Raw genomic sequence first — 27,441 nt, forward strand, 5'->3', positions numbered from 1 at the left:
GACAGAAATATGAAAAAATTATGTCTGTCAGCAAATGGCGATGTAAAGGAATTTTTATTTTCTTTCAAGTAGTAAAACAAAGTAAAAACTATACTGATTTGGTATCGCTGTAATTGTATTAACCCGCAGAATAAGAACGTCGTGTCATTTTTAGCGCAGTGGGCATCGTAAAATCAAAATCCAAAAAACCTTGGAGGAATTGTGTTTCTTTTTTTACCTTACAAACAATTTTTTCCAGTTTTCCAATACAAGACATGGTAAATGAAAAAATATTTTTTCTTTAAAAAATAATCCCTCATATGGGTGTGTGACCGAAAAATTCCAGGTTATGGCTCTTGGAATGTGGGGAGGATTAATAAAACATGCAACAATGATAATTGGCTTTGTCTTGAAGGAATTAAACACTGAGACAATTGTAATTATTGCGCTTCCATTGATTCCTATCCACCTTTCAAGAACCATAACCTTTTTCACTTCTGATGAGGGCTTATTTTTGTGTGGGACAAGTTTTATATTTTCTTGGCACCAATTCATTCACTATATCTTGCATTTCTGCCATTTTTTGGGGTTTTTGTTTTTATGGTGTTTATTATACGCTAAAATTGACTCTGTGCCTCAGTGGCTCCTTAGGGGACATGTACATGTGATCGTTGTACCATAGACTGCAATAATATACTATCATAGTCTATAGGATTTTTCACAGGCTGCCAGTCAGACTGAGCCTTAGGATCAGCTTTTCAGCCTTCATAATGCCGCAGGCTATCATAGAGCCCTGCAAGTTCACCACGGGTGCTCCGATCGGAGGGCAGAGTAAGCCCCTCCCCTATACAACCACTCAGATACTACAGGCACTACTGATTGCAGCACCTAAGGGATTAAAAGACTGGGATAGGTTTTATAATACAGCCGATACCCACAGCTCGTGTTCCTGCTCCATACACCTCTCGCCCCGATGACTTACTATTAATGATGGGGGCGCCAAGAGATAATATGGGAAAGTACGGCCAAAATGAAACAGTTTTCAATAAATATTGAGAATTTTAAAATACCCCATTTTGACGAAGGAATCTCTTTAACTAGATAAACTGGTTTTCCTCAGACCTCAGCCATTACTGCAGCCGTTCATCACAGCCGATGCCCCCCAAAACCTGCTGATAAGCCGAGTGCCTAGACTGGACCATGAGAGGATGGAGAGAAGATCCTGGAGAGGATGTCTATGTGCAGCCACAGGTCCCTCCGCTCCTGTACATAACACAGGGGTCACTGCCCGGAGTGCTACTTTACTGCAGCTCTAAGGTGGAGCCTCACCTGAAGAAACCTCCCAATTCCCTTCCTCCATTCATTATTCCATACCTGTGGTCACATGGACTGGAATGTCCTCCTCCACCTCACTCTTACACGGGGGATCGCCCATCATCCGCTCTTCTTCATCCTCCACTTTAATATCAGTCACATCTTCCCCCTGATTTGTCATCTGTAACAATTCAGTACAATACAGCAGACAGGTGGGAAATCTAACAGGTCCACATAAGAGACCCCCACCATCTATGACCCCTCTATGACTGCAGGACCCCCCTATATAGATGTGTATAGGGCTCAGCTCCATCTACCTGAGGGTTCTCTGGGAGCTTCTCCTCTGGACAGTCCTGGGAATACAGAGGACGGGGACATCTCTCGGGGGGATTTCTTTCTCTGAGTGCATCTGTACGAAACACAAAGGGACAGGAGAGATTATTACATGTGATGATGGGATGATGGGAGTAGTATCTACGTGACCCTCAAAATAGACTTGATGTCTCCTCTCCTTACACTGATGATCGCCCCATAAATCCATCTTCTCCACTTCTTCTATAACCTCAACCTTAATATCAATCAGATTTTCATCCTAAACAAGAAGAAAATGTAAAATGATCTTTGGTTCCATCACTTTCTGGTCAGATTCTGGTGAGACTTAAGCTCCATCTACCTGATGGTTCTCTGGGATCTTCTCCTCTGGACAGTCCTGGGAGTACAGAGGACAGGGACATCTCTCGGGGGGATTTCTCCTCCTGGATCCATCTGTGGAGACACAAGCAGAATATTATATATATATCATGATGAGATGATGGGAGTAATATCCAGGGGACCCTTACACCTCTATAATCAGGTAGATCTCTTCTTACCTGGTGATGTCAGAGGCCGGGGAACCTCCATCATGGCATCCTCGGACAGATCCTTGTGTCCTTCTAAATATTCCCACTCCTCCATGGAGAAATAGACCGCCACATCCTGACACCTTACAGGAATCTGACAACACAATGACACCGTCATCACCCAGACCCCTCCAGTGCTGTTACTGGAGAATTTCCCAGCAGTGTCACCTCTCCAGTCAGCAGCTCCATCATCTTGTGGGTGAGTTCCAGGATCTTCTGTTCATGTATCAGAGTGGGAAGCTCTGTGATGGGGGTCCTGCTCCACCCTCCTGACTCATGGATGATGGGAGTCCCCCCCGATGTCTTCTTCACTATGGTGTAATCCTGTGGATGGAGAGAGACACTTAGGGAAAGAAATTCCTTCCTGACTCCAGATCTACATTCAGAATCCCTCCCTGGATCATGGCCCCATCTCCAGTAATCTAGTCACTAGAAGCTGGAATATTATTACCCTCCAGACCTCCAGGCCCCTTCTGGACTCTACTAGAGAATCCCCCATGACTCCTTCCTCTGGCAGAGAGCTCCATAGTCTCACTGCTCTTACAGTAAAGACTCCTCTTCTATGTTGGTGGAGAAACCTTCTTTCCTCTAGACGTAGTGGAGGCCTCTATGTTATAGTCCAGTATCATCTAGATGTCAGACTAGTGGTAGAAATCCTCCCTCCAGGCCACACTCCGGCCATCTCCTCCTCTGCTTACTCTCCTCCTGGGTACAACGTGCCTACTTACCTTCTCATGGCTCCTACAACATGACTATTGTTCTCCATGATCCATCACTGACCATACTGGTGGCTGATCTTCAGGTTCTCCATCACTTGGAAGGTCTGGAGGCCGTTCTCCAGGACCCTGGACTCTTCCTATCACTTCCTATGATGTATTCTCCTTCCCGATGTCTGACTTGTTACAGAATACAATAAAGAGGAGAGAAATCTAGAAAGGTTTACCTCTCCGCTCAGCAGGGAGATGATCTCCAAGGTGAAGTCTAATAATCTTCTGCTGATCTCCTTCCTGTCCATCCTTGGTGGTCATTCAGGAGAAGAGGAGAGACCTGGAGGAGCTGGAGGCTTCTAGTACTGCAGGCGCCTTTATGAGGAGAGGAGAGGCTGGAAATCCTCCAGGGACAAGAGCATTAGTGAGATCCAGAACCGCACTTACTGCTCCTGGAGAGACCCCGATTCTCAGAGCCCCCAGCACCGGGGATAAAGGGGGACTTTGGAGAAATGGCTGATACCAGAGAGAAGAAGAGGCTCCAGACACCACAGCAGTGACTACCGACCAGGACCTGCTCTGTATCTGCTGCACTGCAAGAGCTGAAGGACCTTGGATGATGTCACCGTCATGTGATCAGTGCAGGGGGCAGAGCTCAGCAGTGGAGAGAAATGGTAGAGAAGGACCTGTGATGATGTCACTGTCATGTGATCAGTGCAGGGGGCGGAGCTTTGTATAAAAGAGAAGAAAATGGAGAACGGATGGATTTATCGACTGAAGAAGATGCTGGGAGTTGTAGTCCTCTCCTCTTCTGCCTCCTCTTGTAATGTCCTCTGATATTACATAATAACAGCCTGGATATGTTGGGAGTTGTAGTCCTCTCAGCTGGGATCACTGTCAGCACTTTCTGGTAGGACTCCCATCCTCCCCTCTCTGAGAAGTTATTTCCTGCCCCTTCGATAACGTCTCTTGTTCCTGAAAAGTGGCAAAATATAGTCACATCTCTCGAGGTTTACGCCTCCGCTCGCAGAGCAGGGAGAATTATGTCAATCAACCCAACCAATACACGCCCGCGATCCTCCCCCTGACCTGCGCGCCCAAAAAATTCTCCTTTTAAATGTATTTTGATCTCCCGTAATGTTCATATTCCTGACGAAGAGGGCAGTTCAGCCCTTGAAACGTGTAGACTACTATCAAATAAAGATCATCCTTTATCATACACATCGATCCTGAAGTTTTATTCATCTGAGTCCAGGCAGCGCCTCCCAAGATCCTGAACTATTATTTAAAGCTATCTACTTTGCCTGCTGATTGCCCTTGAGGAAACGCATAGGACCACGGCTGCAGCCCAGGACAACCGCCTGCTGGTCGGGATACGAAATAACCAGCAAAGTGATCTACAGTTGTTGTGACTCTTCACAATGACATTCGGTAAAGCACCTTTACCTTTTAACCTGACACTGAACAACTGATACCGCACATGTGGCGCCCTATTCTCCCTATTTCTGTTTTCACATATTTGAACCAGAATACTCAATCCTGAGACACCAGAGGACTAAAAGTCCCATCCTCTCCTTTTTTTGGAAGACTTAGCAGCCTGTGAGCGGTACAGTACACCAACCTCCAATTATCTGAGTCAACATGCGATATTTCACCAAGAGACTACAACAAAGAAAAAATCAGGTAACCCAATACACGACCATAGACAGCAATACCCACAAGTATACTTCTAGAAAGAACTACACAGAGATTTTTGGGACACTGGCTACGAACAAAATGCTAGACTTATTCAAAACCTTTGAAAACCATCTTAAAAATGAACTATTCCACCAACTTGATATTCTCTTTTTAAGAATATATTTACAAGAGAATTTGGCCCCCAGGGGATTAAGGATAGCCATACCACCCACATTCCCTGATGATCCCATCTTTAAATAGGAATGGAATGACTATCTAGATCAGTCTAATAAGGATTATCATGAAAAAAAGAGAAACAATAACCAAAACATACACTAACTATATAGAAACAAATATCCAATCCCTATCGCAATACTCCAAACACCCTGACTTCATCACCATAAATCACAATCTCACAAATAGAACTTATCAGATGGAATCAGACATGATAGCCACTAAATCACTTAAATTACAAAGAGAAAGAAAGGACAAAGATCAAGACTCCTATCGCAACTGAACCATACACACATCGAATGATGCTCCACAATCAGATACTCCATATAACAACAAAAACATCACACAAATGCGAGACAAGACCCCCCAACACCATAATAATCCAACACCAAACTATCTGAGCAGAAAACATCCCACTTCCCTCCAACCTAACCAAAAGAGCCGCCACTTTAAAAATGCAGAAATACCACAAGGCCCAAAACAGGAGTCAAAATATATCTGCTAAGCCCAACACCACTAACCCCTCTGGGAGCTCCCCCCACATAACCCAACCAACAACGCCCTGCGAGACGCTAACTACGCCCCACTTGAGCCAACATTCAGAAAAAACTGACTCTTATTGTCTCCCCCTTGTCAAAACTCCATATAATTATCACAAGACAGAGGCCTCTCCACAGAAAGGAAACTCCAACACCACATCTACTATAAATTTGGAACCCCATCCATCCTGTACTGAAACCATCGACACAGATTTATTTCTTGAACGATTTAGGGCCCTTAGGTCAAAATACTTAGAAACCAAGAACCGCATCGGAGGACACCCCCCCCCCCAAAAAAAAACTCCAGACAAACCCCGTAGAGGACACGTCCCATCTCATTGAATTCCCATCCACTACCTTAGATTAGTTATTGAAGCTGCCAGACAGGACCCCAGCTATAGATCTTACTCTGCACCTTACCCCCTCCCCTACCAGTCCCCGTCCCCCACTGACTCATCAACATAGCATTTTGACAGTGTCACGGCTGTATGTGAGCAACAATAGTATACACAGTAAAAAGAGCTACTGACCGGACCCAAACTAGGGAGGATAAAGGGTGACCCCTGTCAGAACCTCAAAGCTCTCCCTATTCTGCTAAAGCACATGCCCGGATCCCAATGGCGGAACGAGGCATGCCCACGTGCCTAAGACTGATGACCACTGTAACCCCTACAATAGTGGAAGGGGCACGGCCACCGGTGCCCTACTCAGTATATGGAGGGAACCGTGGCCACCTCAGATTCAGTCAGAAAATAATCAGGTACACAACAATGTCTGTACACTTAGCTGAAGGTGTTGCAGCCGCAGAGAAGACGGATCCAAGGACAGCTGGCAATATCCGGAGTGCTTGCTGCAGCAGAACACAGGTCCAGTGAACTGATAGCTACAAGTGAAGATACTAAAGCAAGAGCTACAACTGAAATGAGAACTATAATCCACGCCCTACAATAGGAGGAGGGGTGATATAAAGAGAGGGAAATCAAACACATGAGGAACAGCTGGGAGGAAGGAAACCAAAAGTAAACAGAGCAGTGAGAACTCCTCCCAGCTCTAGTAGTGACATCATCACAGGGGTGGAGAAACAGAGCTGTGAGAACGTCCCAAAGCTCTGGTAGTGACAGTACCCCCCCCTCTACGGGTGGACTCCGGACACCCAGGACCCACCTTCTCAGGATGAGCCCTATGAAATGCCCTGATGAGGCGAGTGGCTTTAATGTCCGACACCGGAACCCACATCCTCTCCTCAGGACCATAACCCTTCCAATGAACGAGGTACTGAAGAGAACCGCGGACAATGCGAGAGTCCACAATTCTGGAAACCTCAAACTCCAGATTGCCATCAACCAAAATCGGAGGAGGAGGCAAAGAGGAGGGTACCGTGGGCTGGACATATGGTTTTAAGAGAGATCTGTGAAATACATTATGTATCTTCCAAACCCGTGGAAGATCAAGGCGGAAGGCAACAGGATTGATGACTGACAAGATTTTATAAGGCCCAATAAACTTGGGACCCAATTTCCAGGAGGGAACCTTCAGTTTAATATTTCTTGTAGACAACCACACCAGATCACCCACATTCAGGTCCGGACCAGGCACACGTCTCTTATCAGCCACACGCCTATACCTCTCACTCATCTTTTTAAGATTACTCTGAATCTTTTGCCAAATGGTAGACAAAGACGAGGAAAATCTCTCCTCCTCAGGTAAACCAGAAAGAGCCCCTCCCGAGAATGTCCCAAACTGCGGATGGAACCCATATGCACCAAAGAATGGTGACTTATCAGAAGATTCCTGACGACGGTTGTTCAGAGCAAACTCAGCAAGAAGGAGAAATGAACACCAATCCTCCTGGTTCTCTGCCACAAAACAGCGCAAATATGTCTCCAGATTCTGATTGAGGCGCTCAGTCTGACCATTCGACTGCGGGTGAAAAGCAGAAGAGAAGGACAGCCGAACCCCCAGGCGAGAACAGAAAGCCTTCCAGAACCTGGACACAAACTGCGTGCCTCTATCGGAAACAATATCAGAGGGAATGCCGTGCAATTTAACAATATGGTCGACAAAAGCTTGCGCCAACGTTTTAGCATTGGGTAAACCAGGGAAAGGTACGAAATGAGCCATCTTGCTAAAACGGTCCACCACCACCAGGATCACCGACTTCCCCGAGGAACGAGGAAGATCCGTGATAAAGTCCATGGACAGGTGTGTCCAAGGACGGGAAGGTATGGGTAACGGGAGAAGGGAACCTGAAGGCCATGAACGAGGGACCTTAGCGTGAGCGCACGTCTCACAAGCAGCCACAAAACCCTCCACCGACTTACGAAGAGCCGGCCACCAAAATCTCCGAGCAATGAGATCTACCGTGGCTCTACTCCCGGGGTGACCAGCAAGAACCGTATCATGATGCTCCTTAAAGAGTTTGTGACGTAGCTCAGGAGGCACGAATAACTTCCCAGAAGAACAACGGGCAGGTGCCTCAGTCTGGGCAGCCTGGACCTCGGCCTCCAAATCGGAATATAGAGCAGAAACAACTACCCCCTCCGCCAAAATGGGACCCGGGTCCTCGGAGTTTCCTCCTCCTGGAAAACAGCGAGAGAGAGCATCAGCCTTCACATTTTTTATCCCAGGTCGGAATGTAACAACAAAATTGAATCTGGAGAAGAACAGAGACCATATGGCCTGTCTCGGATTCATACGCCTGGCCGACTCCAAGTATGCCAGATTCTTATGGTCGGTAAAAACGGTGATAGGGTGCCTGGCCCCCTCCAACCAATGGCGCCATTCCTCGAAAGCCAACTTGATGGCCAACCACTCCCTATCTCCCACATCATAGTTTCTCTCTGCCGGGGAGAGTTTTTTAGAGAAAAAGGCACAGGGTCGCCATTTGGCAGGAGAAGGGCCCTAGGACAAAACCGCACCCACACCCACCTCGGAAGCATCCACCTCAACAATAAAAGGTAAGGAAACATCGGGATGCACCAAGACGGGAGCAGACGCAAAACTCTCTTTAATCTTAGAAAAGGCTACAAGCGCCTCCTCCGACCAAGAGGAAAAATCCGCCCCCTTTTTTGTCATGTCAGTAAGGGGTTTGACAACAGAGGAATAATTCAAAATGAACTTTCTGTAATAGTTCGCAAAACCTAGAAAGCGCATCAATGCCTTCTGATTCTCAGGAAGCTCCCACTCAAGTACAGCACGGACCTTCTCCGGATCCATGCGAAAACCAGAAGCAGAGAGGAGAAAACCCAGAAATTGAATCTCCGATACCATAAAAAGACATTTCTCCAGCTTGGCGTACAATTTATTTTCCCGCAGAATCTGCAGAACCTGAAAAAGATGATCCTGATGGGTCTGAACATCAGGGGAAAAAATCAAAATATCATCAAGATACACCAATACAAATTTCCCCATTAAATGGTAGAAAATACTATTAACAAAATGCTGAAAGACGGCCGGAGCATTCATCAGGCCGAAAGGCATAACGAGATTCTCGAAATGCCCGTTAGGGGTATTAAAGGCCGTTTTCCATTCATCCCCCTCTCTGACCCTGACCAGGTTGTACGCGCCTCTCAAATCCAATTTGGAAAACACCTTGGCCCCAACAATTTGGTTGAAGAGGTCTGGGTTTAGAGGAAGGGGATAGGGATCGCGAATCGTGATACGGTTCAGCTCTCTAAAATCTAGGCAAGGTCTCAGAGAGCCATCTTTTTTTTTAACAAAAAAAAAAACCCGCGGCCACAGGTGACTTTGAGGGACGAATATGCCCCTTCTCGAGACTCTCGGAGATATAAGTTCGCATTGCGATTCTTTCCGGTTGTGAGAGATTGTAGAGGCGTGCTTTTGGCAGCTTGGCGCCGGGAATGAGGTTAATGGGACAGTCAAACTCCCGGTGAGGAGGTAGCTCCTGAACACCGCTCTCGGAAAACACGTCCGAGAAATCAGAGAGAAATGATGGCACAGTTTTAGTAGACACCTCTGCAAAAGTCGCTGTAAGACAATTCTCTCTACAAAAGTCACTCCACTCATTTATTTGCCTTCCTTGCCAATCAATAGTGGGGTTATGTCTAGTGAGCCAGGGTAACCCCAAAACTAGAGGAGAAGGCAATCCGTTAAGGACAAAACAAGATATATCCTCCACATGAGTGTCACCTACAGCTAGCCGGATATTGTGAACAATGCCCTTCAGAGATCTCTGTGAGAGTGGAGCAGAGTCAATAGCAAAAACAGGTATATCCTTTTCTAATGTGCAAACCTGAAAACCATGCATGGCTACAAATTGAGTGTCAATAAGATTGACGGCCGCTCCACTATCGACAAAAATCTCACAAGAAATGACTTTGCTCTCTAGCGCCACCCTGGCAGACAGGAGAAAACGGGAACTGCAGGTCAGAGGAAAAGCATCAATTCCTACATCAACTTCCTGACACCTAAAACACCATGCTTCTACCACCTAAATACACAAAAATACGACCCACCCACCAGGACAACTAATAGTCTGAAACACAAAATGTGCCACTAGTAACCTATCACAATACCTTGATTTATTCTTGCAGCCGTATGTGAAACAGTTACCAAGCTATCTACATGATTCCAGCCAACTTATCCGTAAATTACAAACAATATGTCAAACCTAGTCTATCCAGGCGTTGCGCTAACACTCCTGAAAAAGAACAACACCCTATCAAGATCACTCCGATAGATTTCATACCTCCCAACCCATACAATAGATTTGACCTCCATTAAAAAAGAGAGGTATACTGGATTTACCAGCTAGACACACTCACCCCCCACGGAAATAAATGAAATGATAACATAATTACCACTTAAATACACATAAATATGTATACAAAAAAAATATCACACATATACTTAGTATATACTTCGTAAACAACAATATGGTACTACTGACCCTAAAATACCATTGCTATTGAAGTATGACTAATGTACCCCGCCATTAACAATACCTCCCTCACATTAGTATATATTTGGATATAATTAGCCCAGAAGCATGGACAACTTTCACCTTTTATTCAAACAAAACCACAATTACATGAACTAGCCATCAGATAGTTAGTTACTACTTAAAATCCACAATGCCAGCCACACATATAGATATGTGAATATTGTGGGAGTTAGCTTTACAAATGGTAGGCAGTCGGCAGGATTGGATGCAACATAAGGGTTTTATTGGAAAAACAACAACAAAAATTGTTCCAACAGGATGGCTTGGCTTCAGCCCATCAACGTTCAGTCACATGAAGCACTTATCTTCAGCCCTCATGTGTCACATAACGGTAGGAGTCACCTTTGTGCAGAGTCTTGTCTCTTTCCTTCTCTGGAACACTGTGGAGAGGAATGCTCCCAAGTAGAGATGAGCGAACTTCTGTTTTAAGTTCGGCGTCTAAAGTTCGGCTTCCGGTTAGCGGAGGATCCCGATATGGATTCCGAATTCCGTTGTGGTCCGTGGTAGCGGAATCAATAATGGTCATTATTGATTCCGCTACCACGGACCACAACGGAATTCGGAATCCATATCGGGATCCTCCGCTAACCGGAAGCCGAACTTTAGACGCCGAACTTAAAACAGAAGTTCGCTCATCTCTGCTCCCAAGTCCTCTGCAGACCAACACACACACACGCTGACAGCTTCCAGCTGGGTGAGGTGGTAACACACGAGATGGAGTACGGGAGTGACCTTCCCACCCAAACTCTTCAGTCACTCCTAAATCCCGGACCTAAATTCCAGCTATCACGAACTCAGCGATCTAACATCACTGGTTGCCATTTACATCACTGAGAGCAGCAGCCTCAGTGACACATACTTGCCATCAATAACCTCACCCCTTGGATGCTTACATATCCCCCCCCCCCCCCCCCCCCGTCTGCCCAAGGCCAGGGCACTGGGCACTTGACCCTGATAGACAGTGAAACATTCTCAGTGTGCTTCTGTAATATATGCATTTTCATTGCACCATTTTGAGTAAAGCGTGAATGACAAATATAGCATTCATATGGCTTTTCGCCTGAATGAGTTTTCATATGTCGTTTCAGTTGGTAGGTGTCTCTACTAGGAAAACTGCACTGAAAAGCCCTCTGTCCAGTGTGAGAACGGACATGTCTCTTCAACTGGCTTACCTCAACCCTGGTGTAATCACACATGGAACATTTACAAGGTTCCTCATGAGTACGTTTGTAACGACAATGTCTGACCAATTCACCACTTCTCACAAAGGCCATGTCACAGTCTGGGCACTTATGAGGCCTAGTACCTGTATGGGTATTATTTATCGTGACCTTGGAGTCAGTGACTATGTCATGCTGAATGACATCTGTAGTGCCTGGCAGGCCCGTAAAAATATCCCTGTTCCACTGTAGAAACTCCTTGGTTTCTTGTTTTTGTGATTTGGACAGGGTGTCACCTATTGCAACCTTTTCAATTTCATTACGCACCTTAGTAACAAGATACCGTAAATTATCGCTTACAGCAAAATGAGAAAGCCTGTGATCAGCATGAGATTCCTGGGGTACCTCATTCAGTGTGGAGTCTCGTAACTGAGCAGTCCCAAAGTTCTCCAGTGACACTTCCAAGTCCAGTACATTCTGCTCAGGGTTAGACTCCTCACCCTCATCCCCAGCCAACACTGCAAAGGGAAAACTGTTCGATACATCCATGGTCACCCCTACAGCATCTGTTTGAGCATCCTCACCTAAGGGAACTGGGCTAAACGAAGGTGAACATGCGACAGGCATATCAATACAGTGGGGTTGAGACCAGAGTTCCCAGAACAACGGAAAATCACGTCCCACAATCAATGGATGTATCAAGTCTGGTACCACACCCACTTCATGGGTCACTGTCCCGCAGCCAGTATCTACAGTAACTTTGGCCAGCGGATAATGCTTAGTGTCCCCATGGATACAAACCACCCCCACCCGCCTTTCAGGGACGACCAGGTCATGGGGTACGGCAGCACGTAAGAGGGTGACCAGGCTACCTGAGTCCAACAGGGCCACCACACTAACCCTGTTTACCTGGAGTTGACACTCCTGGGGACCTGGTTCCTGCAGACAGGATGAGAAAACATGGAGAGGCGGCGAGTGGCACCACACTCCATTAGCTCCTCCCCCTGGGCTGCAATATGCCCCGGTTGCTGACACCTCCAGCAGCGCACCTCAGGTCGGCCTTCGAGTGGGGCTTCAGAGCGGGAGGGTAGCTTTCTCGGAACGACAAACCTCTTTCCCCTGGGTGAGCCATCCAGGCTTTGTCTTCTGGCTCGGTTCTCCTGGTCAGACGCAGAAATGGATGTGGAGGTTTCTCTCTGTAGACGACCACCGGAGGATCCCACGAACTGCTGTGGTTTACCTTCAGGCCTCAGACAGGTCTCGGTAGTCGTAAATCTCTCCACAAGTGAAACCAATTGATCCAGGGTTTTGGGGTCTCCTTGAGCAACCCAGCTGTGAATGTCCCAAGGAAGTCCACTCACATAACGGTCGAGCACGATTCGTTCGACAATGTCTGCTGGACTCAGTGTCTCGGGTTGTAGCCACTTGCGCACAAGGTGTAACAAATCAAACATTTGAGAGCGGGGCTTTTTTTTTCTCTTCAAACCACCAGTCATGGACTCTGCGAGCACACACAGATAAGGTGACTGCCAGCCGGGCCATGATTTCTGCCTTAAAGGGGTTATCCCACTTCGCCTTTTCATACTTACCTTCTGCCAGCGCGCCGTTCACGTCATGGATTCTGGCAGGGGGCGGGCTTCATCTTGATTGATGTCCTCTCCCAGCCGGGCCTCGCGCTGGACTGAATGCGCACGCCACCACGCATGTGCCATCGTGACTTATTCCTTTGCCAGTATAGTACAGAGCCGACGTGCGCTTTCGCGGCTCTGTACTATTCTGGCCAGGACAGGGCTCCAGATGGCGACCAAAATGGTCGCAAATGCGACCTAGAATTGCTAGATGGTGACAGTATCTTCAGATTTTCGGCTCAACTGGGAGGAGCCTGCTCTTGTTCTCCTGGGCGTCTCCTTCTCCCAGGCTGTAGCACTGGCCAATCGCAGTGCTCAGCTCATAGCCTGAGAGGTTTTTTTTCTCCCAGCGGAGGAGACGCCCAGGAGAACAAGAGCAGGCTCCTCCCAGTTGAGCCGAAAATCTGAAGATACCGGAGCCTATACTGGGAGAACGGAGCGGCGCCCAGGGATAATAGTAAGTGCAGGGAGATCCCTGGGCGCCGCTCTCCATGTCAGCATACTTAGTTTAGATTTTTTATTGTAATGAAAGGTCCTCTTTAATACAAACGCAGGCTGCGGGTGCCGGACATATCCCATACCTGGCACCCAGCCTCTATGACTGCGCACTGCGATCCGCCGCTATTAACCCCCCAGGTGCGGCACTTAGGCATAAACGATATTCATTGGTGGCGCAGTGCACCGAACACCCCCCCCCAACCCCAGTATTATAAAGTAAAATCATTGGTGGCGCAGTGCGCCTCCCCCCCCAAAGTATTATAATCATTGGTGGTGCAGTGTGCCCCCAACCCCCCCCTTTAAGTATTATCAGTGGTGGTGCAGTGCGCCCCCAACCCCCCAAGTATTATCATTGGTGGCAGTGGCAGCTTCCGATCGGAGCCCCAGCAGTGTAAGTCTGGGGCTCCGATCGGTTACCATGGCAGCCAGGACGCTATTGCAGTCCTGGCTGCCATAGTCAGCTCCATGCTGCTGTGTGCACAGGGCAGCAGGGAGAGTGTGATGTCCTATTCACCCTGATAGAGCTCTATCAAGGTGAATAGAACAAGGGTTCTAGCCCCTAAGGGGGTAAATAGGTATTAAATAAAAAGTTTAAAATAAAAAAAAGTTAAAAAAAAACAAACGCCAAAATATTAAGTATAATTCCCAATTTTACATATAAAATATATAAACAATAAAAAAAAATTACATATCGCCACGCCCGAAAAAGTGTGAACTATTAAAATATTTAAAAATATCTCCTATGCGGTGAACGCCGTCCCAGAAAAAAAAAAAAGTGCAATTTGCCATTTTTTTGTCACCTTGTCCCAACAAAAATTAGGTTAGGACTGTTCTATTATGGTCCAGACATTCCATAAAATCTGGAATGCACGCGCCTTTTTTGGTGTTTTATTTTTTTCACGTGGTATCGAGTATCGCAATACTTTTTTATGGTATCGAAATAGAGTCAAAATTTTGGTATCGTGACAACCCTAGGTAAGACGTGTGTTTTTTTAATTATTTTTATTATTATACCGTAATTATATGTATTTTAAGTTTGACGACTAAAAATTTTAGTTTGGCTCCTAAATTTTTCAGGTTAGGAGCCAATGGCTCCTTGATATTTTTTTTAGTCTGGAGCCCTGCAGGAAGAAGTCACCCCCTACCTTATAAATAGACCCGATCTGGCCGCCATTTTACATTCAGTCTTCTGTCAGTGTAGGGAGAGGTTGCTGCGTGGAGCAGGGACACAAATCGCTAGCTAATAGGTCCACAAAAGTCCTTTTAAGGACTGGTATAGGTGTGCTATCGATAGGTGTGATATACTGAGGGGTGTAATACACTTATAATATACTTTCTAACATAGAAGCATATTATAGTGGATTTGTATTGTGCAGCAGTGGTGAGCGGTGACAAACGCAATTAGAAAAAATAATTATAACTGGTGTGATATACCAGTCGCCCCCCCAAAAAACTGATAGAAGCGGGGTGTTATATACCAATAATATACTTTCTATATAGCGTATTTGGGTACAGCAGAATTTGTTTCCGGTTTTTCTGAGTTCCCTCTGCTACACACAGTGACAAATGGTAATGGAAAAAATAATTATAACTGGTGTGCACATTTGCGTACGCGAAAATTACATTGCCGATATTTCGCATTGAAAAAAATTAATTAATGGAGATCGGAAATTCGAATAATACATCTGGTATGTCACTGTCCATGTTGTGGGACTATTTGTGCACTTCTAGTAATTATTTCTTGGCTGCAAATATGAGCTGAAGGTTTTTCAGGTTCGCCTGCCATTAAAATGAATTGGACCCGCCGCGAATTTGCGGTTCGCGAACATTTGATCGCGTTCGCGAACCGTCCCAGCAGATGTTCCTCCATCACAATCAGTGGGAGTTCTGGAAGTGATGAAATGGTCCCCAGAACCCAGATCTCAACATCATTGAGTCTGCCTGGGATTGCATGAAGAGACAAAAGGTTTTGAGCAAGCCTACATCCACAGAAGATCTGTGGTTAGTTCTCTAAGATGTTTGGAACAACCTCCCTGCCGAGTTCCTTCAAAAACTATGTGCAAATGTAACTAAGAGATGTGATGCTGAAGGCAAAGGGTGGTCACACTGAATATTGGATTTAGATTTCTCTTTTGTTCATTCATTTAGCATTTTGTGAACTGATAAAAATAAACACTTGCAAAAACTTTTGCACAGTACTGTATTTAGCAAAAATTATAGGCAGCAAATATAGACCACAATACAGTTTTGACAGCATAGTGATGGAAACGTTCTGCTTTGGGACCGCTTTACTACCTCAGGAACTGGGCAGCTTATCAACCTTAAACCCACCATGAATTCTTCATTGTACGAGAGGCTGCCGTAGGATAATGTCAAATAATCTGTTAGAAAGACTTAAGATCTGCTGAACGTAGACCCAGCAACTTGTCCATGACCCTACACATACAAAATGAAGGGGTTTTAAATTGCCAAATTGAAGTCAGGACCTAAATTCTTTCAGTATGCTGTGGAAAGTAAAACTGGACATGTCTCAATAGGCACATCTTGTATGGGTCCACAAGCTGTCCTTTTAAAAACAGACAGCACACAACAGAGAAAACCGGTCACATGAATGGAAAGATTTACATTTCTTATGTTATCTTTACCTGCTGGAGATTGTTTTTTTTACAATTTTTTTTACAATAAATTTTTTTGTTAAACAAACGATTATGAATTTAATTTATGATAGGTTTTTTTTTTTTGCTTAATTTCATCACTATTATCATTGTATGTATACTGTACGATAAGAACAAATATCAATATATGCCCCATGAATCAAACGAGGTTCATGGGGCAACTCATCTTCTGGCGATAAACAAGGCTCTTCTTTTCTTTCTTATACCCACAATGCTTTTCCTCCATGGATCGCGGACACTATTGAGCTCAGGTAAATATAAATTGGGTGTTTGGCAGATCTGGGCTAATTCCACCCAAAAATAAACTCTCTTATTGGTGGTTAAATATCTGAAAATAACCGGATGGGTTAAACATCTGTTTTTGTATACCCAACACTAGAAGCAAAATGTGATTTCTTTCCGCTGTGACTTCTCTGATGATTCTTAAGACTGGCATTACAAATAAAGGATTTCCCACATTCTGAGCATGAATATAGCTTCTCTCCTGTGTGAAGTCTCTGGTGTATAACAAGACATGATTTATATGTAAAGGATCTCCCACATTCAGAACATGAAAATGGCTTCTCTCCTGTATGAGTTCTATTATGTGTAACAAGATGCGATTTCTCCATAAAAGATTTCCCACATTCTGAACATGAATATGGCCTCACTCCCGTGTGAACTCTCTGATGTTCCCTCAGTTTGGCTTTTCTAATAAAACATTTCCCACATTCTGAACATGGATACGGCTTCTCTCCTGTGTGACGTTTCTGATGTTTAACCAGATCTGATTTATTTGTAAAACATTTCCCACATTCTGAGCATGGAAATGGCTTCTCCCCTGTGTGAATTCTCTCATGTATAATAAGACCTGAATTATTTGTAAAGCTTTTACTACAGTATGAACAGGGAAATCTCTTCTTTCTTGTGTGAGTTTTCTTACATGTAATAACATGTGATTGTGGAGTACTTGTGGTAACAACCTGTGATTGGTCAGGAAGAGGTTCACCATGATTAGGAGGATTATATGATAGGTCTGGACTTGTTTTAACAATCTGACATTGGTCAGTAAAAGGTTCCTCATGATTATTTGGATTACGAGGTAGATCTGTAATGAGAAGTTCTGGATATACAATCAGGGTAATGAGGTTTCTTCCTGCAGAGTGCGGCATGACGGCTCCATCTTCTACTTGCGATAACGTGACGGTTCCCTCAGAGTTCTTATTGGCATTTCCTGTTAGAATGTAAAATGGATTTTATTATATTTTTTTTCACCACATTCTAGGAACAGACATTTTGGTTGAGCCAAATCCAGACGTGGATCTAGCAGGAAAGAAAAGTAGAAACCCTTCCTTTATATTTACTATTCCTTTTGGAGCCGGTAACTATAGGCCACAAAATAATGGAAACTAATGAATAACAGGATGATTGACCTTTTTTCAAATTTCAAAAATAAGTTTACCACTACAAGTTAAACTCGAAAAATTTGAATATCGTACAAAAGTCCATTTATTTCAACAATGCAAATTAAAAGGAGTTGCATTAATGCAGCTTAAAATTAGAATTTTGTGAAAAGGTTCCATATTCTAGGCTCAAAGTGTCACCCTCTAGTCAGCTAATTAATCCATACCCCCTGAGGCCCTAATAGGAAACAATCGCATTACCATCATGGAAAGACTGGTTACCCAGCAGCGGCTACGGCTGAGATACGAGGGTTAGTTTTGCTCTACAGTCCAGAGAAGAGGAGTGAGACGCTCTTCATCCTTGAGATTTTCCCAGGGAGAGTGAATAACAAACTAGAGAATCAGATTTAGCAAATTAGGCATCGATCAAGGGATCCATATACTGGGCTGTGTTTCAGTTAATACCGCTCTTAAATTTGGTTTAGTGAAGGACCTCTCAATCTATCCTAGGGCGAGAAATATTCCAGAGGAACTTCGAAAGCCTTCTTATTTGTGGTTTAAGAAAGATTGTGATTGAAGTAAGAATAATAGTGTGGGAAATGCAAGAAATTTTGGTCGGTTAACTGTACCCGAGAATGAGAGAGTAAACGCCTGCCAGGAACGTTTTAGGCAAGTAGGACAGGAGTTAATATTTTTTGAATAGAGTTTGTGCATGTTTTTATTAACCAATTTCCTACCCCAGTACAACTATGTACGGCAGAAGTAATGTCTTAAAAAATGATGCCTGAGCGGATGTCATGGCCACTGGGTTTCTGCTGTTTTACACAGCAGACACTCAGAACTAATGTCTGAGATCGGCAATAATGCCAATCATAGACATTCAGCCCCTCAGATGCCACGGTCAATTGTGACTACGGCATCGGAGGCATCTTTCCTTGGGAGCGTTGTGCTCGTTAGCTATCCCTTCAATCTCTGTGTTAGCCTCAAGCTACCACAATAAAAATTAAAATCACCCCCGTTCACCAGTTTCAAAATAAAAATAAATAGGTAATATAAAAAATAAAGATCATTGCTATTGCCAAATCCAAAAACACCTGTACTATTCACCCCTTAAGGACCCTGGGATTTTCCATTTTTGCGTTTTCGTTTTTCACTTCCCGTCTTCCCATAGTCCTAACTTTTTAATTTTTCCATTCACATAGCCTTATGAGGGCTTATTTTGTTGCCGGGCAAGTTGTACTTTCTAATGGCACCATTTACGGTTGCATACCATGTAGAATTGGGGAAAAAAACGCAATTCTGATAAAGGTTTTTATTTAAAAAAAATTTACACTGTACACTATGCGGTAAAATTGCTATCTTCATTCTCTGGGTCAGTTCGGTTGCAATGATACCACACTTGTGTAATTTTTCTTGCGTTTTAATACTGATTTTTTTTTTTTAAACCTTTGGAGGAAATTTTTTTTTTTTTAGAACCATATTCTGACCCCTATAACCTTTTTGTAAGTATGTGTACGGGGCTGTGTGAGGGCTCATTTTTTGCGAGACAATCTGTTCTTTTCATGATCCGAATTTGAAGTGTGTGCGACTTTTTGATCACTTTTTCTAAAAAAATTATTGTGTAGTTGAGGTGACAAAAAATGTTTTTATTTTGTTTCCGGTTACGCCATTTGCTATACGCCATTAATATTGTTATATTTCAATAGGATGGGTATTTTCGCACGCGGCCATGCCCATGATGTTTATTTTTTTATTGTTTAAGTATTTTTATTTTAAGAAAAAGGGGTGATTTTAACATTTTTTTTATATTTGCAAAAACCTTTCTTTACTTTTACTTTTAAGTCACCTTGGGTGACAATAAGTGGAAATCATTGCCTATTGTGTTCATTGATGTCTATATAGACACCATTGAACACTTCATTTGCACTATACCAATATAATGCTGCCACCTAGTGGCCTGTATTGGTATAGTCATCTAATAGGCACCGAAGCCTGTTTGAGGCTTCAGCCTATTTGATCAATGTAACAGGTTCCCCGATCTCAGCCGGGGAACGCTGTTACCGGAGTGGAACTGCGCGACTTCCGCTTCCGGACTGAGCAGATGCCGTGGTCACATTTGACCACAGCATCTGAAAGGGAAAATGTATGCGATCAGCCTTATGGCCTACATTAAATAGCAGAAACCCGGCGGCTATGGCGCCCGCTGCACGTGCAAGGTTTTTAAAGGGTTAAAATATAAATGCAGTGTGTGCCCTCCAACAGCTCTGTAGATGTAAATATAAAGAAGTTATGGATGTCAGAATATGATGATGCAAATTAAAAACATTTCCAAAGTTTTTATTTTTTTATTTATGTATTAAAACATAATAAAAACTATAAATGTGGTATTGCTGTCTTCACAATGACCTGCAGAATGGAGTTAACATTTAATTTTTACCACAGGAATGCTGTATAAACAAAACACATAAAACTATGAACCCTTATAGGCCATACATGCTCCTCTGGAATACTCTGCACTGATGAGGGGAAATCACCGCAGATGAGATGCTGGCTTATTTAATATCGGAATCATGTCTGAAGGCTTATTTAAAGGGTCGAACATTGACTTATAGGATAGCTGCCTTACATCTTGTTAAGAGCCCATTTTAATCCCTTTCTTCCCAGATATTCAAGGAAGCATGTATGTAAATAAAACTCCTCATGGCGATTAAGGCGCTCTCTCCCTAAGAAGAGATAGTACACCCCGGAAGGCTTTCCCACACAGCAGATACAGTAATAGGGGCAGATGGGACAACAACAGGGGGTATCACCAAAGTGGGTTTGTGTAGATCGGGTAAATGTAGGGCAGATGCTGGAAAAGTGAGGAGCCTAAGATGTCTCAACTGTGAATGGAAGAAGTCTTCATGGCGGTCCGGGCCAAACGGAGAAGATGAGAAAAATAAACTACTTCAACCAGAGAACACGTGGGTGAACTGTAAGTCATTAGATTTTATAGCACTGTTATCCCTCATACAGTCAGCTCAGCACCAGTTCAGAACTGGTCTCTACCAGTATACGGTCACTGTATGTGGGTAATACTGGTCACTGTGCAGTATTTTCATTTAGTAACAGTAATATTACTCAGTTACGGTTTAGTGGTATTGGTAGTGGTCATGGCGTAAAGTTACCTGGGTTAGGGGCCCACTTAGTTCTGAACAACTTGTCATTAACCCCTTCTAGACATCCAGTTTTAGTTTTTTTCTCCTGCACTTAAGTGTGCCAACTGCAACCCATACATGATACATGTTGTTATGCCACTTGATATATCATATTAGGTGATTTTAAGCTGATTATTGATGAATGACATTCTGAACAGTAGAAAGGCACTGTGTATGTAGTAACTATATTTAGTGAAACATCGGTGGCAGGGAAGGGTTAACTGTCACGTAATGTGTCAGAGGACAGCGTAAGGGTTTTGCTGCCTGCATTACACACACTAGTATGCCCAAGAGAGAATAAAAAGAAATGCACAGAGATCCAAATGATCTGGACGATGCATAGATTCCTGCGTGTAGTCAGCTAGCAGTGGAGGTGAGTAACACAAGTCATACATGAGCACCACAACAGGGCCTAGATAGGGCAAAGAAGAAGCCGAGCACCACAGAGCACTTAGTGACCAAAACGAACAGGCTCATAGACCCTATAACGCTGTGCGCTTGGGTCAGTAACTAGAGGGTTGGCTGAGAAACACGTCTGGAGTCTGGAACCTGGACCTATGAATCCAGACCAAGACTGCACCCTGTCAGGCAGAAGCTTCTGGACTACTATGGACTTGTGTGCAATAAATCCCTTTCTTCCCAGAATTCCAGAGGAGCATGTATGGCCTATAAGCCTCCTCATGCTGATTAAGGCGTTCTCTCCCCCAATGAGAGATAGTGCTCCCCAAACCCTGACCTAGGCCTCTCACCCAGTTAAGCCAGCACTCTCTGCTCTGCACTGATGAGGGACAATCACCCCGAAACAGCTTTCTGCAGATTAGGCGCTGGCTTATTTATTATCCAAGTCATTTAAAGGGTGGAACATTGACTTATAGGATAGCTTCCTTACATCTGGTGGCATCAGAGGCAGAGCTTGTTAAGAGCTCATTTGAATCCCTTTCTTCCCAGATATTCAAGGAAGCATGTATGTAAATAAAACTCCTCATGGCGATTAAGGCGCTCTCTCCCTAAGAAGAGATAGTACACCCCGGAAGGCTTTCCCACACAGCAGATACAGTAATAGGGGCAGATGGGACAACAACAGGGGGTATCACCAAAGTGGGTTTGTGTAGATCGGGTAAATGTAGGGCAGATGCTGGAAAAGTGAGGAGCCTAAGATGTCTCAACTGTGAATGGAAGAAGTCTTCATGGCGGTCCGGGCCAAACGGAGAAGATGAGAAAAATAAACTACTTCAACCAGAGAACACGTGGGTGAACTGTAAGTCATTAGATTTTATAGCACTGTTATCCCTCATACAGTCAGCTCAGCACCAGTTCAGAACTGGTCTCTACCAGTATACGGTCACTGTATGTGGGTAATACTGGTCACTGTGCAGTATTTTCATTTAGTAACAGTAATATTACTCAGTTACGGTTTAGTGGTATTGGTAGTGGTCATGGCGTAAAGTTACCTGGGTTAGGGGCCCACTTAGTTCTGAACAACTTGTCATTAACCCCTTCTAGACATCCAGTTTTAGTTTTTTTCTCCTGCACTTAAGTGTGCCAACTGCAACCCATACATGATACATGTTGTTATGCCACTTGATATATCATATTAGGTGATTTTAAGCTGATTATTGATGAATGACATTCTGAACAGTAGAAAGGCACTGTGTATGTAGTAACTATATTTAGTGAAACATCGGTGGCAGGGAAGGGTTAACTGTCACGTAATGTGTCAGAGGACAGCGTAAGGGTTTTGCTGCCTGCATTACACACACTAGTATGCCCAAGAGAGAATAAAAAGAAATGCACAGAGATCCAAATGATCTGGACGATGCATAGATTCCTGCGTGTAGTCAGCTAGCAGTGGAGGTGAGTAACACAAGTCATACATGAGCACCACAACAGGGCCTAGATAGGGCAAAGAAGAAGCCGAGCACCACAGAGCACTTAGTGACCAAAACGAACAGGCTCATAGACCCTATAACGCTGTGCGCTTGGGTCAGTAACTAGAGGGTTGGCTGAGAAACACGTCTGGAGTCTGGAACCTGGACCTATGAATCCAGACCAAGACTGCACCCTGTCAGGCAGAAGCTTCTGGACTACTATGGACTTGTGTGCAATAAATCCCTTTCTTCCCAGAATTCCAGAGGAGCATGTATGGCCTATAAGCCTCCTCATGCTGATTAAGGCGTTCTCTCCCCCAATGAGAGATAGTGCTCCCCAAACCCTGACCTAGGCCTCTCACCCAGTTAAGCCAGCACTCTCTGCTCTGCACTGATGAGGGACAATCACCCCGAAACAGCTTTCTGCAGATTAGGCGCTGGCTTATTTATTATCCAAGTCATTTAAAGGGTGGAACATTGACTTATAGGATAGCTTCCTTACATCTGGTGGCATCAGAGGCAGAGCTTGTTAAGAGCTCATTTGCATCCCTTTTTCCTATTTATAGGATGTATGGCCTAGAAATCTCCTCACGCTGATTAAGGTGCTCTCCCCAAGGAAAGATAGTACTCCCCAAATCAATAAATCTCTGGCATTTTACAGTACCAGCAAATAAGATAAGATTTTAACGAATCTGAGAAAAAGCTGATGCGTAAACTAACCTGCAGTTAGTCTATTTATGCTGTGGGTAACCAACACAGATCTCTGAACTCCACCGCTAATCTGCATGTAACACATCTCTTAGGACCTTGCCCTAACAAAAAAAAACTGCAGCCCTACGTGAGATCAGTAAATATTCTTAGATGCTGTGATCGCTATTCACTGTAAGACCTAAGTGGTTAAATAGCTGGGATCGAAACTACCTCCGATCCCGGCAGCAGACAGATCTCCAGTGTAAACCACGGCCATCACCCATTGTGTATGGAGCTGCCTCAGCTTACTTTACTGGAGATCTAAGGTGGAGCCTCACCTGAAGAAACCTCCCAATTCCCTTCCTCCATTCATGATTCCATACCTGTGGTCACATGGACTGGAATGTCCTCCTCCACCTCACTCTTACACGGGGGATCGCCCATCATCCGCTCTTCTTCATCCTCCACTTTAATATCAGTCACATCTTCCCCCTGATTTGTCATCTGTAACAATTCAGGACAATACAGCAGACAGGTGGGAAATCTAACAGATCCATATAAGAGACCCCCACAATCTATGACCCCTCTATGACTGCAGGACCCCCCTATATAGATGTGTATAGGGCTCAGCTCCATCTACCTGATGGTTCTCTGGGAGCTTCTCCTCTGGACAGTCCTGGGAATACAGAGGACGAGGACATCTCTCGGGGGGACTTCTCCTCCTGGATCCATCTGTGGAGACACAAGCACACAGTGACTGAATACATGGCCTCCTGTAGATCTGTCTATAGATCAGACTCTTCTCTCAGCTCATTCATTTCTAGGTTTAGTGATCGGGGTCTAAATAACAATGTTCTGCTCCTCACCAACCTTCTGCTAAACCAGAACACATAGAAAAATCCACCACTTGGACCCTCACAGATGATGAGAACAGGGGTCCTGTGTCCTCACATGGATGGAGAGGTGGCTGCACATGTCTGCTGCTCCACTCACTGTCAGTAGAAATGCTGGAGATAGCTGGTAAGTTGAGGAAGGAGGACATGTGCTACGTCCACTCCACTCCAAATGAGGACACAGGATCCTTGTTCTTATGATCAGTGAGAAATAAAGGAGCAGACATTTATCCCCTGTCCTGTGAAGAGAGGAGAAGTGTTTATTAAGGGAGAAGTCTTTCATGTAACTGTTGATTCTATATCCCCCGGCTTCTTACAGGAGAGGTCGGATCATTTATAACCAGAGCAGACTGTGCTCCGCTGCTGATAACAGAGGAATAACCCCGGCTGGTCTGATGGCCTCCACCGCTATATCCACGTTCTACTGCAGGAACATCCACTTTCAGATACACTCATTTAAAGAAAAAAATTAGCACATCCATAAGCCCCATGTATACGGCACGGCGCAGGTTCTCCTGCAGGATCCTCTGTATAGAATAGTGTCATCTACTGTACCGGCCGATGGAGGCCAAGAGGACACTATATCTGTCAGGAGGATGGAGCCTATGGAGAAGTGTGATGTATATGGGAAATGTAGGCTCTAACGTGATGTGACCGGGAATAACATGTGGAGCTCCTACATTACATGTCATTACACACGTGTACACACTGCACATGACCGGACTGGGACATTAAACAGGACCTTTCATGCGATTTTATTAAGGGAGATATATACCTGTACTTGCGGGGTACCCCCCCCCCCCCCCTGGCTGTGACGCTCTGCGATTGGACAGCGCTACAGCCAGGGAGAAGGAGACACCCACAGAGAAAGACTCAGTCTCCTCCTCATTGCTCCGATGCTCAGTATTAGCATACTGAGGGGGAGAAATCCGGCGGGGCAGCTCTTTTCCGGCGGCCATAGTGGACTGTGCAGCGGGTCACCATGAAGTTCAGTCGGTTTGTTACCTCAGACCGCAGCAAGAACCGTAAAAGGCACTTCAATGCCCCCTCTCATGTGCGCAGGAAGATCATGTCCTCTCTGCTGTCTAAGGAGCTGAGGCAGAAGTACAACGCCCGCTCCATGCCCATCCGCAAGGACGATGAAGTCCAGGTGGTTCGTGGGCACTACAAAGGCCAGCAAATTGGTAAAGTTGTCCAGGTGTACAGAAAGAAATACGTGATCTACATTGAACGCGTGCAGCGCGAGAAGGCCAACGGCACCGCTGTTCATGTTGGCATTCACCCCAGCAAGGTGGTGATCACCAGACTAAAGCTTGACAAAGATCGCAAGAAGATCTTGGAACGCAAGGCGAAGTCTCGCCAAGTTGGCAAAGAGAAGGTCAAATGCAAGGAAGAAACCGTAGAGAAAATGCAGGAGTAACTTTATCAAAAAAAGAAAACTGTTCAGTTTAAAAAAAAAAAATAAAAAAAAAAAATCCGGCGGGGCATAGAAGGCATATTTAAAAAAATCAAGCAGGGTGGCAGCATCAGCGGAGGGTACCCCGCAAATACAGGTATATATCTCCCTTAATAAAATCGCATAAAAGGTCCTGTTTAACACGGCCTCTTCTCACCTCGTCTCTTCTTACCTGGTGATGTCAGAGGCCGGGGAGCCTCCATCATGGCCTCCTTGTACAAATCCTTGTGTCCTTCTACATACTCCCACTCCTCCATGGAGAAATAGACCGCCACATCCTGACACCTTACAGGAACCTGACAACACAATGACACCGTCATCACCCAGACCCCTCCAGTGCTGTTACTGGAGAATTTCCCAGCATTCCCAGCAGTGTCACCTCTCCAGTCAGCAGCTCCATCATCTTGTGGGTGAGTTCTAGGATCTTCTGCTCATGTATCAGGGGGGGAGGCTCTGTGATGGGGGTCCTGCTCCACCCTTCTGACTCATGGATGATGGAAGTCCCCCCCGATGTCTTCTTCACTATGGTGTAATCCTGTGGATGGAGAGAGACACTTAGGGAAATAAATTCCTTCCTGACTCCAGATCTACACTCAGAATCCCTCCCTGGATCATGGCCCCATCTCTAGTAATCTAGTCACTAGAAGCTGGAATATTATTACCCTCCAGACCTCCAGGCCCCTTCTGGACTCTTCTAGAGAATCCCCCATGACTCCTTCCTCTGGCAGAGAGCTCCATAGTCTCACTGCTCTTACAGTAAAGACTCCTCTTCTATGTTGGTGGAGAAACCTTCTTTCCTCTAGACGTAGTGGAGGCCTCCTTGTTATAGTCCAGTATCATCTAGATGTCAGACTAGTGGTAGAAATCCTCCCTCCAGGCCACACTCCGGCCATCTCCTCCTCTGCTTCCTCTCCTCCTGGGTACAACGTGCCTACTTACCTTCTCATGGCTCCTACAACATGACTATTGGTCTCCATGATCCATCACTGACCATACTGGTGGCTGATCTTCAGGTTCTCCGTCACTTGGAAGGTCTGGAGGCCGTTCTCCAGGACCCTGGACTCTTCCTATCACTTCCTATGATGGATTCTCCTTCCCGATGTCTGACTTGTTACAGAATACAATAAAGAGGAGAGAAATCTAGAAAAGTTTACCTCTCCGCTCAGCAGGGAGATGATCTCCAAGGTGAAGTCTAATATTCTTCTGCTGATCTCCTTCCTGTCCATCCTTGGTGGTCATTCAGGAGAAGAGGAGAGAACTGGAGGAGCTGGAGGCTTCTAGTACTGCAGGCGCCTTTATGAGGAGAGGAGAGGCTGGAAATCCTCCAGGGACAAGAGCATTAGTGAGATCCAGAACCGCACTTACTGCTCCTGGAGAGACCCCGCTTCTCAGAGCCCCCAGCATCGGGGATAAAGGGGGATTCTGGAGAAATGGCTGATACCAGAGAGAGGAAGAGGCTCCAGACACCACAGCAGTGACTACCGACCAGGACCTGCTCTGTATCTGCTGCACTGCAAGAGCTGAAGGACCTGGGATGATGTCACCGTCATGTGATCAGTGCAGGGGGCGGAGCTCAGCAGTGGAGAGAAGTGGTAGAGAAGGACCTGGGATGATGTCACTGTCATGTGATCAGGAGGGGCGGAGCTCAGCAGTGGAGAGAAGTGGTAGAGAAGGACCTATGA

General features: G+C 45.0%; 3 protein-coding genes across 20 annotated transcripts in view; 1 reads left to right on the plus strand and 2 right to left on the minus strand.

Annotated features, from left to right (window-relative positions):
• Nucleotides 1–27,441, minus strand: part of LOC120998305 (gastrula zinc finger protein XlCGF26.1-like) — a 4,064,644-nt gene that overhangs the window by 2,819,650 nt on the left and 1,217,553 nt on the right. The window lies entirely within an intron of this gene.
• On the minus strand, nt 1,197–27,338 carry LOC120998365 (oocyte zinc finger protein XlCOF8.4-like). Of its 2 annotated transcripts, XM_040429036.1 has the most exons (6): nt 27,125–27,338; nt 26,914–27,052; nt 26,139–26,294; nt 25,932–26,055; nt 1,611–1,702; nt 1,197–1,474 (listed from the first exon to the last, which is right to left on the minus strand). In XM_040429036.1, exons 2-6 carry the CDS (start codon nt 26,983–26,985, stop codon nt 1,343–1,345), a joined length of 576 nt encoding a protein of 191 aa, XP_040284970.1. In that variant the 5' UTR covers nt 26,986–27,052; nt 27,125–27,338; the 3' UTR covers nt 1,197–1,342. The 2 variants fall into 2 exon arrangements, with proteins under 2 accessions (XP_040284970.1, XP_040284969.1); XM_040429035.1 differs by lacking the exons at nt 1,197–1,474; nt 1,611–1,702 and adding an exon at nt 16,464–17,486.
• Nucleotides 25,247–25,753, plus strand: LOC120998393 (60S ribosomal protein L26-like). Its single transcript, XM_040429066.1, has one exon. The coding sequence runs from the start codon at nt 25,286–25,288 to the stop codon at nt 25,721–25,723; it is 438 nt and encodes a 145-aa protein (XP_040285000.1). The 5' UTR covers nt 25,247–25,285; the 3' UTR covers nt 25,724–25,753.

The sequence above is a fragment of the Bufo bufo genome, chromosome 4 (genome assembly GCF_905171765.1).
Source record: "Bufo bufo chromosome 4, aBufBuf1.1, whole genome shotgun sequence".
NCBI lineage: Eukaryota > Metazoa > Chordata > Amphibia > Anura > Bufonidae > Bufo > Bufo bufo.

Excerpts from the sequence above, each read along its gene's own strand:
- LOC120998365 (XM_040429035.1), bottom strand. The coding sequence starts at position 26,985 with ATGGACAGGAAGGAGATCAGCAGAAGAATATTAGACTTCACCTTGGAG. Across the intron at positions 26,295-26,913 it reads TCTCCCTGCTGAGCGGAGAG|GATTACACCATAGTGAAGAA; the intron begins GTAAACTTTTCT and ends CTCCATCCACAG. Across the intron at positions 26,056-26,138 it reads TGGAGCTGCTGACTGGAGAG|GTTCCTGTAAGGTGTCAGGA; the intron begins GTGACACTGCTG and ends TTGTGTTGTCAG.
- LOC120998393 (XM_040429066.1), top strand. The coding sequence starts at position 25,286 with ATGAAGTTCAGTCGGTTTGTTACCTCAGACCGCAGCAAGAACCGTAAA.